We start from the raw sequence: 16936 nt of genomic DNA, 5'->3' as shown, positions 1-16936 counted from the left end.
TACCCAAGGACACAGACAATGGTGGGGAGAGGGACTGGGAAGGGGGATGGGACGGGGTGGAACAGGTCACTGGGAAGAAAAAGGGACATCTGTAATATTCTAAACAAAAATAAAATTAAAAAACAAAAAAACCCCAGCCAACACAACAATAGCCATCTGGTGTGAATGAGTCAAAATCATACCTATTTTCTTTGTCAGATAGGCAAAAAATATATTTTTTGGTGTGTCGCAGAATTTTAGGAATTAGTTTATGTGTGTCATGAGATGAAAAAGGTTGAATATCGTTGATATAAACACATATACATATGTATGTAATTGTGTGCACAGCTCTTTAAAATATTAAAGCCCGATTGGTTTTATAATCGGTCTATTTGTCTTTAATTCACTTTGTTTATTGTGGACAGTTTTTATCATTTTTTATCCCAAGACAGTCATTGAAAAATTAAATGATTATTTTAATGTATGCATAGTAAGCAGTCAGTAAACGTTTACAGAGGGAATAAAGAAACAGTGGCCTGTTTTATTCAGGAATTGTACAAAAGGGCCTATATAGTAATTTGTAAATTAAAAAACCACACCTTTGAAAGAATAAAGATCATCTCTAATCTTTGAAAACTTAAACCCCTTACATAATAAAAACCTTTAAAACATTGTTCATTTCTTCTTTGCCTCTTAAGCCACCACCTCCGGACACACTTTGTTCCAGTTCTCTCTTCTCCCTTTTCCCCCCACTCACCCTCCAGAGTTGAAAATCTTAATATTAATTGAAGCTCAGATGATTTGTACTGCTGCTGCTAAGACTTGCAGGTCTCTTACAAGCTAATGGCACAGCATGGGGTCTATTTGCTCTGTGTAGCTCTTCTGCAGTGCAGTGAGAATGCCTTGATTAATAAGCTACATGAGAATAAAATGAATTTGGAAAAAATTATACATACTCTCATAAATATTAATTCACATTTGTATGGAATTGCACATAATTTTCAATATACTTTGGAGCACCTTCGGTATGGAAGATTTGGTCTCCAAAGAGAATGATGTAACTTTTTAAAAAGCTCAGTAGATACATTATTAAATATCACTTGTTTATTAATCTGATACTCTACGGGTATGTAATGAAGGGCAGTAGGTGGGTTGTATGACAAATAAAGTTGTTCTTTTTTTTTTTTTACCCAGTGTGGAGTTTGTATATTATTCTTAGAAGTGGTGCAATTTAATCATATTATAGAGAAGCAGTCCTTGATGGAACTCACCTGGCTGCTTCTGCTAGCGTTGCCATTACACCTGAGTGTCTTTTCGTGATAGCTGACTATCATGATTTCATGTGAGATGAAGCACTGAATAGTTTGAGCTGAGCAGATGTCTGACATAGCTGGCTGATAGTGGACACTGGACAAAGGAAGAAATACAGCAGACTTTATTGAACATTTGCCATGTGTTAAGCATAGTGTATGAGGTTCTGAGACTGTAGAATCACTGGACATGTGCATTTGCTTTGATCTCAGCTTGTCCTCCAAACACTTCACACCACATTCTCATTGCCTCAGGAGAGCTGCCTCTTCTATGGTAGAGGGTAAGTCATTTGCAGTGTTAGCAGATAGAAGACCAGAGGCACTCATTTGCCTTATAAAATTGTTGTCTTTGATATCTTTTTGCTCCAAGGACAAGACTTCTCTTCTTTTCTGGTGCTTCTAGCTATTTTCTGTGATTCTTCTTGTGTGCCACCGGTGCCTGCTAGGTTTCTTGGTTTCTTGCTTCAGTCAACTTTTCTAGCCTGCTTCACTCTGTGTTAGAGGCAGCTTTGGATATTATTAAATCATTATTGTGGTTTGTAGGTATGTGCTTTAGTTGTCTTATTTATTTATTTATTTATTTATTTATTTATTTATTTAGCAAGCATAAATATATATACTGCCTATTATTTCCCTGACTCTCTATGTGAAGCTGTGGGGTTACTGAGATGAATGATACTTACTCCCTACCCTCATTCTTTCCAAGAATCATGCTACCAGCTGCCTCAGGGCCTTTGCACAAGCTGTTCACTCTGCTCAGACTTTCAAATCTAGGTCAAATGGCAGTCATTTCTTCAGCCACAACCCCTTCCTCTGGACTAGACTATTCCCCCCAGTTTTAGTATCCTTTACTTTTCCTTTAGAGCAGTTAGGTCAGTTTGCAATTACATATTTATGTGATTTGATTAGTGTTTGTCCCCTAAATTCTAAGCTCCATGAGGTGGGGATTTTTTCCTCACACAGTTGTTTTCTTAGCATTATAGGATAGTGATAAGTTTGTACTTAATATATGCGAGGTGCATAAAATATGTTTGTCGAATGAGTGAAAGCCTGAGAACATTGCTTTTGTATTATATAAATGTCTCCCTGAATAGGCAGCACTGCAAAAAGTCCTTGAACTAGAAGAGAAAGCTGTGGAAGGGAGAGCTTTTGAGGCCAAGGCAAAGTACTCATAAAGGTCCAAGGTCCTAAACTAATTGTCGTGGCTTATCCGGGGAAGGAAATCAAGGAGCTTCGTGTATGTCAAGTGGGTAGTGCTGGGATATAGGAGTAGAAGCACTAGAATAGATAAATGCTTTAAGAATATTGGCTGTGAAGGAGAGAAAAGAGTGGTATTTTGAGAAGGAGAAATGAGTAAAGGGAAATTTTTGTTCTGGCTTTATATTATTTTTAAATGTGCATTTAGGATCATAGACACAGAAATTATGTCTGGGTGAGGCTCCATGAAGGAGCACTTGCTGTGTAAGGAGTTCCATATCCACTTAATTACAAATGATAGAGTGCCAAATCTTTTTAATTTTAGTGCTTAATGTGACAGCATTTCTCAGGGATTAAGAGACATTCACATGCATGGAATCAGGTCATAACTGAGCCCATTTCACACATGGGCTCAGAGTTGCAGTGAGTTATTTCAAGTCTCATAATGTCTAATGTCAGTGTCAGGGCTTGAACCCAGGTCTTTTGGGATCTCAGTATGTCCTGAGATGCCTGGAGACACATAATTCTAATAGGTTGTGTGGTCTGAAATTCTTGCCTGTAGTTTCTACAGATGCTACTTTCTATTCCAGAACATCCATTACCCTTCTCCTACCCTGTCCCCCACCCCCAGCCACATACAGGGATAAATGAAAAGTTGCTTTTGATCTTGGTGATAATATTGTTACGTTTTGCACAGAAGATGGGAATTAAGGATGCTCAGAGGAACTTGTGGTGAAAATATAATGCATTAAGGAAACATCTTAATCGTATGAATTGACGGTTTCTTTCTTGCTGGCTCGCATCCACCTGGCCCTGGTATGTTCAGCCTTGTGCTGCTGTTTTTGAATAGTGCATGCACTTAGTACTCTTTTTTCAAAACATAATTGATGTACCATCTTGGGAAGTGAGTGTATTAAGCCTCCTTGGGGAACATTGTGTGCTGGACCCAGCACAGAATCAAATGCAAAGCCACTGTTCCAGGCAGCAGTGAAATCACATTTAATGGACAGGTACTTTGTGCTTAGTTGAGTTTTTTGCCCAACGAGAATAGAAAGGATATATTTGCGGTGGAATTAGGGATTCAAAAAAATTGAGAGCCATGTTTCATAGATTCAGGTGTTCTCATATCCCATTTTCCTGTTCTTCCCACCCTCCCTTTTAGAAACCCATTTAGCCTATATTTTGAGTGTGACCTAGATGTCTATATAACCACCACTTCCCTTTCCTTCTCTTCTTTTCTACAGAAAGATGTAGCACTTAAGCCTCAGGAACGCGTGGAGAAACGCCAGACCCCTCTGACCAAGAAGAAACGAGAAGCACTTACCAACGGCTTGTCCTTTCATTCCAAGAAGAGCCGCCTCAGCCACCCACATCACTACAGCTCAGACCGAGAAAATGACCGCAATCTCTGCCAGCACCTTGGGAAGAGAAAGAAAATGCCAAAGGGACTCAGACAGGTGAGGAAACTTGGCTTTGTTCTTTTCTATGGCTGCAAAATCCCCTCCTTAGGTACCTGTTCCTCTGTGGTTCTTCCTGCCAGGTGGAGACGGTATCCTTGTGGGATGCTGGAAGGCTGTCCTGCAGAGCTTTGTGCTTGCTTCTGAAAGGATATACCGAACCAAGCTCAGTGTTTTTTGTTATGATGTGGAACTTCAGCATGGTATCCTTTTAGTCAGATGTGCTCTGTGTAACAAAGCTTGATACTGCTGCGATTGGCACTCAGGGCAGACTGAAATCTTGAAGGTAGTCAAGGTGGAGAGCTGGTAGGGGAGAGAGCCTCATAATTGGGACAAACAGAAAAGGCAGATTTGATCACATACGCTGTGTATCTGAAGGCTCTGAGATGTTAAAAATGGTTATCTACATGTAAGCAGTGCCATGCAGGGGTTTAGATCTCCCTGGGAAGCTCAGGTATTGTGGAATGTGGGAAAGCAGTAGCGAAGAAATGCATTTGCCTTTCTGATCCTTAGTTGCTCTCTGTAGCCCATAATTCAAGACTATCTTTCTGATCTTCTGACTGTGTGAAAGTCTGGTAGTGGGGCTTACTGGTCTGTTAATAATTAGGTTTCAATGATCCACAAGAAAATATAGCTCTTGGCATTTGGAGAGCCGTTCAGCCTGTGGAAATCCCCACATGAGATAGATTAATAATGAGAAACGAAGCTGCTTATAGCAGTTTTTCTGCACAAATCCAGAGGCTTTAGTGCTTGCTGAGTTACCTGTGTCCTGGGTGTGTTTTGTTTGTTTTTGGCAGGACCACTGGGTGGGGTTGACTATCACTTGAAGGAAACAGAGGAAGGGAGTGTATTTCACAGAGCAGGTGCTCTAATTAGAAGCTGAACAGATAATTTCTAGTTTGCACATGTTTCTCTGCAGAGGGGGATGATCTGTGATCATATAAAGCAGTGCTTCCAAAACCTCACAAGTCATTAAAATCATATCATAAGCCTTTTGAAACAAATTCCTGTCCCCTCCCTAGGACCTAATGAATTAGAATCTCTAGGGGATGAGGCACAGATATTTGTTGTCTTAGAAAGTTCCTATTTGGTAATGGTCAAGCCAGTTTGGAAATAATTCTTATAAAGCATCAAGAATATATTTTTGGTGATGATTTTTAGTTAAAAGATTGGAAGGACCAAAAGCCTCAATAAGACCTAGTGGACAGTTTGTGGTCAGAGTTCAACCTGATGGGTATAAAAAGGGTATACTCCTGAGAGGACATCTAGAGTGACAAGGTTCAGCGTGGTCTCAGGGGACCTCAGAGGTGTCCCTGAATGTGATACAGAGGGCAGTTTTTCTAAAGGTCCATGTGTCCTGGGTGGAAATGCTAATCTGCAGTTATATTAGAAATTACGAACATTTCTCTAATGCATGCCATGTTACAGTCATTCAGTGAGAGAGTTTGTGAAGCATGACCTGTCATTCTCATAACAATCATAGCTAGATGGGGAAGCTGGGGCTCAGAGAGATAAAGTGACTTGTCTCAGGCCCCTTCCCAAAGAGGGTCAGAGGCAGGGGTAGACCCAGATTTCTTTGGCTTGCTCGGTATCCCTGTATGGTTTGCCTTTCTTGATTTAGAAAGAGGACTGAGCATGAAGGGAAAGAGAACTTCAGGCCATAGAATATAGGGGGTCTACAAGTATTTGTAGAAACTGCTTAAGTAGTATCTAGAGGCAGTGATTTTGGTTGTAGAAATGGCCTATGAAGACATAAGAAGAAACTGGATAACATAACAAGTTCAGAGAGCAAAGAAAGCTGGAAAGTTTGAAAGCAAGCACATTTTGGATGAGGGCTTATTTTTTTATTAAAACTTTTTTTTGTTTGTTTTTTGGACAGAGAGTGGGGAGGGGAAGAAGGGCTGTTCCTGGGTATTTCTGACTCCCAACTCAGGCCTCTCTGTGTGAGATGTGCACAAAAAGTAATTTTTCCTAGTGGAGAGAGGTTGCAGTGTAACCACCGCCTCTCCCCCAGGCTCTCCCTCCCAACAAGGTAAGCGGAAGCTTCTTACCCTTTCAGGCAAGAAACCAGTTTAATACTGAGCCTACACTACGCCGTGGTTCCTCATCCTTGACACTCTTATTCTCAGACCCTGCCTTCTCTATTCTCTGTCCTCAAAATTCTTCTTTCTATTTTGTCCTCTGGTGAAAGAGTTTATGATCGTAAAAGAAGGCAAGGACTGTATGTCTCAACTTTGAGTAGCTATTGATACTAACGATCAGCCTTCTGGTAGTGGTATTTGAAATCAAATCCATCCTTGTTTTAGGTAAAATATTTGAAAGCAATTATATGGACTCACTCTTTATGAATCAGGGAGAAGGAAAGAATGAATTGTATTTTGGCCTAGGTAAGGGCTTTAAAAACAAGTGGCGTCTTCTTATTTTCAGTGTTCATGCCACAATGTACTATCCAAATCAAGTGTTATTTTTCTAATGAGAAGGGAAGCGAAAGTTGATAATTGAGAAAAAGCACTAATACTTTTAATTCGTAATATTCCTAGAATCACATGTGTTGCTATTTGGCGCTGAACAAATCACAGTCCAGGCCCCTTCCTCTAAGTGCCATGTTTCCTTAAAATTACAACCGGTGCAGAGATACATAGTGATATTGAGGTGTGAAAAGAAAGACCATACTAGGTCTGAAGGTAATTTAGTTTTGGAGCCTAACCGATTGGCTCTGTGAAAACATTTAAAGGGGAGGAGTGAGATGCATTCCCAGTGGGGGAGAGAGGCACAGCTGGTTGTGTTTCAGTCCAGACAAGTGCCATCTGTTGTGTGGTCACTGGAAAAAGGTGACACAGGAGTGTTTAATGGCCACAGTATATGTTCAAAAACTTGTGCTAAGGATTTGTGATTGCTTTTCTATCTTGATAGATGCCTGTACACATCACAATTACTTTTCTCTCTGCCTTTTCCTCTTATGAGATAAAGTAACTGAATTTGACCATCTTAGCTGGGAAGGGACCTTGAGATCAGAGTGGGCCTTGAGAAGAATTTCTAAATTAATGGATTATTATTTAGTGCTTCTTAGTTATAATCACAAGAATTACAGATCAAAGGAGGGCAGTAGGAGCTGAGAGTTTAGTCTTTATTTTTGACTTGGTAAGAGTGGGTTAGGTTTGCATTTTATTGGGAAATGGTACTTCCTGAGTAGGCAACTTAATGCACAGCTTTCCTGTAATTATGGGAAGATGTTATTCCTTAGTGGAGAGGAAATAATAGGATTTTTTTTCTGAGAATCCGTTGACGGCAACTAATCTTTTTACTATGAGAGTGCAATTAAATAGTTTCATAAGAGAGAGATGTAGTTTTAAAACCAAACCGATTTTTCCTTCTCTTGCCTGATTAGAAAACCTCAGTTCTAATGATGTTTTTCCATATTGTTAAAAAAAAGCTTTTAACCAGAACTTAATCACCCCAGTGGAAATTATTTGTCGGATTATATTTTTAAGTATAAATACATACTGACTTAGAAGATGCTGAGCTGGCAACTGTTCTGTAAAATGCTTGCATTTTTTTATATGGCAAATTTGAACACTCTCCTTAATTTCTAAAGGGGTTTAAAAAATAAAGTAACAAGAACTGTTACACAAAAGAGTACATGTCTTTCTGATCCCCTAGGCCTATATTTGTCCTACACAGAACTATTTGCTCATTATGTGAGCACTCAGTCATTATATAAAAAAGTTTTAGCTCTTACTAGTAGGGACATGGTAGTGTCTTTTTCCTACTTAGACTTGGGAGATGGAAAATCAGAACAGAGGCTGTACAGGTCCTCTCTGTAAGGAGCTTTAGTCTCTAATTGGGAGACTAAGTCATGATGAAATCACTGAAAACACAATGAAATGATGTGTTGCCAAAATTTTTAACCAAATTATAATTTACCCAGAATTTTAGGAAAACTTAATTCTTCCTAGTGTTTTAAGTTTTCTTTCATTATATCTTACTTCTAGACCATAGAGATGTTTTAAAAATTTAGTACTTTCTAGTTTAAAACACTGAGTGAACAAAGCAGTTTTAAAAATAGAGGCAATGAGGAAAGGTTGATGAGAGTTCAGAGATGGTTCTGAATGGATATTTCTAAATCTCTGTTCAGTCCATTAGTCTATCCTTTCTCTCTTGAGTATGAACTGAGCCAGAGGACATAGGTTTGAGTGAACTAGGAGGAATTTGGGGATTATATGAACTCTTCTGACTAACAGACAACAGGATGGATCATCAAACTAAATCCTAGAGTATTCTTTCTAACTGAATTTTAGGTGACAAAAATACATTTATCTAAGGGCAGAATGTCCCAGAAAAAGAGGCAACCTATTGAAATTGCTTCTACCCATAGGAGATTACCATTTGAGGGGAAAATAAAGGAATTTGGGATTATTTCAGGAGTCCAGCCAGGTAGACTCTGTCTTGCTGGTGAGAATGGCTTATGTGGGAATGCCCTGTATGGTTTTAAAATTTTTATACAAGTTGAGCTGGGTAGGCATTGCTTGTAAGGAATGGAAATTTGCTTTTCTCTCTGAAAATCTAGTATGACGGTATCAAACTTGGTAGGCGATTTGGAGCTAACAATGAAGGTAACAAAATTGTATACAAAATTACAAGCTGTAGATACCAAAAATGTATACTGATTTCTAGGAAGAAGAGGGATTGATCTCAGTGCCAAGTCTTTAGAATCAGAGCTTTTGTTAGAGCTCTGCCTGGTGGTTGCATCTGCTTGGCATGGCCTTATTTGGAGTAAGTGGTTGTGTTGGGACAGAAGGATCCAGGTGAGTAAGCCACCATCTGTGCTTCCACTCATCCGGATGGGGCTGAATTCCTCACCTGTGCTCTTTTCCTTTGAGAGCATTTACTACCAGAAGCTGATACTTTATTTCAGTTGGACTGACTCAGATTGTCTGAGGACTTCTCTGTGACATTTGTTACCGGTAGAAATTAAATTGCAAAGGAGGATTTATAATGGAAAACTTTGATTAAACAGATCCAGTTAAAGTCACATTTCTGAAGAACTGCTAATTAGTTTTGCTTGGAAATCCAGGCTGAAATCACACAGGTATTTATCCAGCTTGACTCTAGAGCCTACAGGTGTCTGGAAATCAGAGCATTTGAAACACTGATGTAATTAGGAATTATACTTTAGTAATAAAAGGATATATGAACTTTGCTCTGTACTCTTTCACAAATACACTTGTTATAATGGTTAAATGACTCAGAGTGCATTGAGCTAGTATCAAGAAATGTAAGCTGCAGTCAAATCATTTTTACTTCATACTTAAAAATTTCAAGTTTAACGTGTTAATTGGTATTTTATTTGTTTTTCAAAAATTGTGTAGCCACATGAAAATTACAAACAGATAATAAATAAAAAAATTTTTTTTTCTTAGGAATTTAAATTGCACATTACTTTTCCCCCTTTGTGCAAACTACAGAAGTAAGAATACAAATATATAAAGAAAGACTGGGTGAAGAAAGATTGGCTTATAATTGCTCTTGGAATCTTGATTGGCTTGAAGTAAGGATGAAATGCCAGCTTTTAGTATCAGTTATTGAGCAAACCCCAGTTCAGGCTTATCTGTGTTCAGAATTAGTTGTGCATGTTATTGGAGGTATTTGTGCAGAAACCTGAGACTATTACAATAAATTAAGGACGTGTTGCTTTGTTTTTGTTTTAACTTGGGCATTTGGAAGCAGTGATAGTTTATTTTTTGAGTTCTAGAATTTTTGACTGCATGTCTCCTGACACCTTACACTGTTGTCTGGGATGTGTTCTGTCAGCTCTGAATGTTGATAAGAGTGAACCATAAACATTACTCAACTTCAGAGAGATGGATGTGTTTGGAGTGATGTGCCTGGTGACTTATATAATTCTTAATTAAAATTTAGTAAATGTGACTAAAAGCAGACATAGCACACTGACTACCATCTCCTAAAATAAAACCTACAGAGAGAAAATAGGCTGAAATTGGAAAAGCAACTGCAGTTTAAAGAAGACGGTAACTCAGCTTGAGTGGTCTTGAGACTTACGGAAATTATTCCACAAAACAGTGACTTTCACTGATCCTGAAGTAAAGATTTGTTATATGTATGTGTATGCAAAATTTTATTAACAAGGGCCATTTAAAGCCCATGTATTGTAGAGCACTAAGAAGAACAAAGTGCAGACATGATTCTCAGCTTTACCTGTGATGAATTCCTGTAATACTAGTGGTCGAATGGTGAAGGAACATGTTTTTCTCTTAACAAGATTTAGCCACTCTACTTTTGATAGTTGATGAGGTTAGCCAGAATTCCCTTTCTTCATTAAAGACTGTGATTTTGTGTTAATTTTACATTTTCCCTTTTCTGGTGATAAAATGTCACCTGCATGTGGTCAGATTTTAGTTGCAGAATATGAAATAAGCCTCTGTGTGTTCTGCATTCTAATCTGCTCACAGCAATCCCATCTCCACACATGTCTGTACATGACAGGTAGTGAGTGGGAGGTGGAGTGGGTGGGTGGCTGTGTGGTTTGCAGTGGTGTTGGTGGGAGCTGAGCAGATGGCCGTGGTAGCCACGTGTTGCGAGATTCCCGTGGGAGTTGATGGTGGTGACAGGCGACTCATAATGTGCTATTTACAGTTTGGGTTTGCAGTCTTTCAGTGACATCTGAATGCTCTTTAGCAACTGCTTTCATTACTGCCTTTCGAGGAGCTGCTAATTGAAAATGAAATTGTGGGTGGGCTTTAAGGCAGGCACAGGCAACTCTGTGTGGTAAATGTTACTTGAGAACTGTTGGATGTCTTGATGCCCAATTTGTAATTATTTTTCTGAGGAAGAAAAGCCAAAGGTGCATTTGAAGATTCAGTATGTGCACATAGGCAGAGCTGAATGTCTCATCCTGCCCAGAGAGCCAACTGTGCACTCACTGGGCTGGAAACCGAGCCATCTGCCCACAGCTCACCTTTGTGTGCTTCTCTTTAAATGTGTACAACTGTGTAAGGTTGTTATTTTGAATCTGCTATCATCTTGTTGTATTCTCCGTTATTTTTTGTAGGATATCACTCTTTTTCCTCTGTTGTTCATATAGTTAGTGTGCAGACAAAATGATTATGTGATCTCTTGAACTTTGAGAGATTTATATTTAAGTTCTTGCATATAACTTTTCTTCCTATAAACCTTTTTCTACGATACAATTCTGTTGAAGGCAGTTGGGGCCTCCAGGCACTATGAGGGAAGAGGAAGGTGGTAGATTTGATTGGACTTTGACAGTAGATAATGTTCTTGATTCTCCTATGGCTGCCTCCAGCTACAGGATTGTCATTTCTGTTATCTTCAGAGTTGTTGGCTAAAGCATCAGTAGCATTTCTGAAATGGTAGCTTTTGTAAGTGTTTATATGTTGAATTGTTTTATTGCCCATTCTCAAAATAGCTTTGCACAGAGAAATCTTGTGCTGAACAGGGAATGACCTCCTTCTTAGAAGTGCTGTTAGCTCTCTTTTTAATTAAATATGAAGATAGATACAGTATTACTGCATTCTTTTCAGCTTTCCCTTGAACATTTCAGTGAATAGTATCTGAGTCAAATTATAGTGATTTATATGCTTTGTTTGAGTAGGACTGATATTTGCTTTTAGAGAGTCCCTGAGGCTCAGGCTGAGGGGGACCTTTATGACACACCCCTTGCTCTACTTAACCTTCAGTCCCATTAGACCTGCTTTGCCACAGGAACCCAACTGTTTTAGTGCACTTGAGCTACTGCTGGGTCCTAATGATGTCTAAAAGAACCTATTTCAGCTTTCTAAATGAATTTTGGAGCATTGCTTATTGATGCAAGCGCTGACGATTTTATACCAAGCAGATATAGCAAAGTTCTTGCAGGAGCATTGGGTCTTTTCACACTTAGCAGTGAGCATCTTCACCCTACTGCTCACCAGCACACACACACTAAAGCAGAAACCAAGTGGCTCACAAGTGCAGGCAAGTCCTGTCAAGGGCCCACCTGGTGTCTTTCCGGAGGCCTGCTGAAACACTTTACCTGCACTCACTGATCAGTAGCTCTGCAGAAGCTGCCACCTCTCCTGCGTGTCTGCCTACAGTGATGTGGTTGTAGCAGGTCATTCTGTGATCACTGTTTGCACCTGCGTTTGCTCATGAAGTGCTTGTGTCATATGTCTTAAAATCATGTAGTACAAAGCTGGACAAGTTCTAATTGTCAGTGATGGTTCTGAGCGGCTGAGATTAGCTGTAATTAGATTGAGAAGCAATTAGCTGCATTTTCTGGACAGGGAACATGCAGAAAAATGTTTCTCAAAGGGTGGTCTTTGGATCACCTATTTCAGAACAACTCTGGGGCTTTGTGAACATGCAAATTCCCAGGCATTACCTCTGACTTGTGGAGCCAAAATCCCTTGGGTGTGGGGTCAGCATGTGGCACCAAGTTTCTTGGGTGACTTCAGTGCAAGTGCTCTATAAGTCATACTTTTAAATAAACTGAATTGTACTAATTTTCATTTTTGGAAAAGGGAAAGGGAATATTACTATATTGTTTGCAGAACTTGTAACAAATCTTAAAATTTTTGAAACACATTTGGTGTGAAAATAATTTTATGAATACTAGGACTATATTATTGTTGTGTATATTTACTAATTGAGTTCTTTTCCAAAATATTATTGGCAAAAATAAATGTTTCTCCTAAATGCTATGGATATTATATTACAGAAAGTAATGTTTTCAAAATGGCTGCTTTTTAGCAGGAGTTCACTGGCAGGTAGCCCTCGTAGAATAATTGTGTTGTATTCTTCTCTCCTTACGCTTGCCAACGCCCTCAAATGACACGGGTTCATACATATGGTAACTGCAGTTTTTCATTCTTTTTTTTAGGTTGTACTTTCTTTCTTCCTTCAGCACCACAGTGGTGTTAAGCTCTTAAGGTGTGTAAGCTTAACGAGTCCTCTGCATTACAAAAATTGGTGTTACTTGGTGGCAGTTTTGAGGGACAGGTGTGAATGAAATCTGAAAATAATGCTTGTGTATGAGTGGGGGCTAAAGATCATTTTCTTCATTAGAAAGAAAGCTTCAATTTAATAAAATATTATACTTGAATTTCTGGTTTGGGTTCCACAAATTCAAAAGTAAATATTTTCCTTTCTAAAATAAAACAGAATAAAAACCCTCAGAAGAATTTTTGTTTAAGTAGCAAAATCTACATTTATGACTTAACAATTGCCTGAGGTGTGTCAACAGTAGGTAGGTTCGTTTTTAGTGCATTGCATGAGACCAGAAATGCTGTTACCCTGGAGATGAGTGCAAAATGATCCACTGAACAGTTGCTAATGAAATTATCATACTGTATGAATAAGACTATTAATAATGACTTTTGATTTTAAAAATACTATCATCAGATTTCCCTAAGAAATAATGAGGATGATGGGAAATGCCTCTGCCTTTCAGGTGAAATACAAAGCTGGGCAGTGGACCCAGCACTCACTGCTGAAAGGCTGACTGGCACTTTTTGAAGCTTAAATAACCCACTTGTGTAGTTATCACCTGCCCCCTACCTCCCTGTAATGATTTTTGGATGGCTAGGGCAGTGCGGAGGGGAGGGGAGAAGAGGAGGGAGAGGCATCGAGGGGACGGGGTTTGTGCGGGGGTCTCTGGTAGTCACTGAGGGGTATAGGCTGGCGGCAGCCAGCGTCCTCCAGGTAGTTAGGAGGCAAACGGACCATCAGGATGACCAAAGGGAAGGGTGTGGAGTGTAGAAAACCGTTTCCCTGGTGATTCCGACCTCGCTCTTCTCTGCCTCCTCTTCAAGCCTGACAGCCCATCTTTCTCCTTCCCTGTCTCTGAGCCTGCCTTCAGGCTACACTTTCAGCTCTTTGGCTCTCTGTTTGTATTTTCTTCCATCCTGTACCTCTTGTTTCTGGACCCAGCCAGGATTGCATGGAAAACCGCTTAGATTAGCTCTCAACGTTACAAAAGGACTTTGGCACCTGGTTCCTTGCTCCCTTCACCATAATGGCCCTTTTCACTCAATACCTTATTGATACTTATCAATACAATACTTATCTGGATTCTTACTATAGTTCAGCATTGATTCACTCATTGCTATTGTACTCTCTTATTAAAAAGATTTCAATGACCTTCTATAACCATCTAAATAAAATGTGGAAGCCCCTTAGTGTAAAGTGTTTAGTTCCTAACTAAATTTGCTCTAACATACCTTCCCAGCTGCCTCGCCTCATCCCTACTCTCCATAAAACCAAGCTGTAGCTGTGTTTGTTGTTATTTGCACGAGTCCCATGCTTCCTCCACACTGCTGTGCTTATGCTCATGCTGTGCCCTTTGTTTGGAATGGCCTTCAATAGTCATATTTGTTTTTCAATGACCCATTCACATCTACTTCTTCTTGGAGCTTTTATAATCTTTTCCCTCAGAATTAATTACATTTTTTTTCAGAACTCCTGAGATCCTTTGTTTATGACCAAGGTGACCCCAGAATTTACCACCTAATGTATAACCCATTTCTGAGAGTGAAAGGAGGGACCATTAATAATGACCTTGGAACAATAAGCATAAGTCAGGACTTCCTGGAGAACTGGGATATATGGTCACTCTGTTATAATTCACTTTTGACCTTTTTCATTTTGTACCCTGTTGTAGAGTTGGCTGCTTGAGTGTCCTTCTCCCCAGCTACAGTAAAGCTCCCTGAGGACAGTACTGTGTGACACGAGGACATGGGCCAGTGTTGCACATGGTGAAGTAAACCTTTAGAACTATCAGCTGTCACTGTCTTGTAAAACTGAGCTACCTTTCTCATGTTTCACATTTCCATTCTTGAGCCCTTTCAGTCCATTCTCTGTACTGCAGCCAGTGTGATCTTTTAAAATTATATATTTGATCATATTATCTCCAGATGCACGTCCTCTCAGTGGGCTTCTCAGTGTATTCACATTAAAATTCAGACTCCTATGTCAAATATCCAACTCCCTGCTTCTTCAGCTTCACCTCGTGTTACCTTCTTTTGTTCACTGGCTCCTGCCCATCTGACGTTCCTTCATTTCTTCCAGTATGTCAGGTTTTTTCCCCATCTCAGGTACCTCACACATGCTGTTTTCTCCACCCAAAGTGGTCCCCCCTTTGCTCTTTGCCTAATGGGCTTCTCCTAGTCCTTTAGGCCTGATCTGAAATGTCATCTTCTTAGAGAGGCTCTTTCTGGCCATATTTTCACCCTTGATCTGCCTTTAGTCCTTTCTCTTTTGCTCTCACCTTTTTTGTTTTCTAACAGTTAATACAATTTATAATTACAGATTTTTCTTTCTGGCACACTTTAATGTCTGCGGCTTCTGCTGGACTGCAGGTTCTCCTGAAGGAAAGTACCATACTCATTTTCTCCACCATAGTGTTTGTAGCACATAGGAGAATATGCTCAATAATTAAAGTTGCATGATTGAAGGTTGGAATAATTATTTTTCCAATTGATGACATTGCTTATCATATACTCTTGTTGCATTCCAACATTAATTGCTTACAGGGGGAAAAAAAAGCCAGTACAATATGACCTTTGTTTTTCCTCTCTGGGGATATGAATGTAAAATGAGATACTGATCAGCACATACACACCAGGCAAAATTTATTCCAAGAATATGGCATCTCCTGTTCTCATGGAATGTCACACAGTCTGTCTTCCCAGTGTCCTAGGCTATTAGGATAGTAAAAGTGCTAGTGCCGCCAGGAAAAGCTGGCCCAGGGAAACGACAGCCTTCCACTTTCAGAGGTGATCCAAAAGAGACCAGACAAGCAGCAGAGACAGAGAGAGAGGTGGTGGGAGTGAGGTGGAATTTACTGAGCACTCTTTTATATGCAAATATTTATGTGGGGCTCTACATTTTTACCATAAAAGTGCAAACTATTTTTAGCATCAGAGCATGAATAGCCTGTCTTTGCACTGTAAAAGTATTGTCCCATATGCCCTCTGTCTAAAATATTTTGACTGTAGAAAACAGTTTAATTTTATTTCTTTTTAAAGTAGGCTAATTAATTCATTCTCCCCATATTTCTTGGTTCAGCAAACATTTACTGAGCATCCTTTGTGTGCAAACCTTATACAAAAGACTCTGACATAACAGAAAGATGTATACCACAGAAACTCTGCCCTTGATGCATTTACAGCTTGGTACAGCCATCTGTCCTGGTGGAGAACGCAACATAAGTGAGGCTGAGCCTGATGGATTAAGTGCAATTCCAAAGGAGACACTGCTGAGCATCTCTTAGAGAATGAATACCTTCAGATATATGTGTTAAAGTTTTTAAAAATTGTGTCTTTCTTGTCATGCTATTTTTCTTGACCTCCCTTTTGCCTTTTTAAGAAACTTTTGCGAATAATGCTAGCGGAGGCATCAATAAACTGTTAGAATCAGTGCTGTGTTGTTTATCAGTTCTCTTGGGTTCTTAGTTTTACAAATAAAAGCTTTGGCATTCTCACATTTTTACCTCAGGTGCAATTTCCTGGAAATTACCTGATCAAGTAATTTTATTAAAATATTAATGGCACTCCAGTGTTTTCAAAAATTGTCTTTTTTTTTTTTTTTACACAGACCACAAAGAAAGGTATATTTTCTTGAAATGGTTTTGCTATGGTTACAAACCCAGTTGTGCCCACTTACTTTTGGAACTCTTGGTATCAAAAAGTCATATTTCTGTCCAGAGGTGGAGTTTTTTATGCTAATCTACACAGAGAAGAAACCAAAAATACCTATCACTTTCTTTCATTTCTATTTACTTGGAAGTAGACAAGTATTTTCAAGGCAAGTTGAGCTTCAAATATTCTACAATATTCACAAGGAATATTGGAATGGAAATTTAGGCCCCACATTTATAGTGAGAATACTGATGGAGGATTGTATCGTTAATAATCCCAGGAGTGTATTTTAAAGCAGTTCCCAATTTGCTAGCAAGTTATTTTTGTTCCCAAAAGATAA

General features: G+C 39.2%; 1 protein-coding gene across 8 annotated transcripts in view; it reads left to right on the top strand.

The window, feature by feature from the left end:
- Positions 1-16936, top strand: part of AUTS2 (activator of transcription and developmental regulator AUTS2) — a 1039053-nt gene that overhangs the window by 259807 nt on the left and 762310 nt on the right. For all 8 annotated transcript variants that reach the window (XM_081131402.1, XM_081131407.1, XM_081131406.1 and 5 more), the window contains exon 2: positions 3731-3943. In XM_081131402.1, the coding sequence (XP_080987528.1) occupies positions 3731-3943 (213 nt within the window). The remainder of the gene's footprint in view (positions 1-3730; positions 3944-16936) is intronic.

The sequence above is a fragment of the Miniopterus schreibersii genome (genome assembly GCF_964146895.1).
Source record: "Miniopterus schreibersii genome assembly, chromosome: 3".
Classification (NCBI taxonomy): domain Eukaryota; kingdom Metazoa; phylum Chordata; class Mammalia; order Chiroptera; family Miniopteridae; genus Miniopterus; species Miniopterus schreibersii.
The sequence above is the reverse complement of the archived record's forward strand: the minus strand, read 5'-3'. Positions and strand labels throughout refer to the sequence as shown.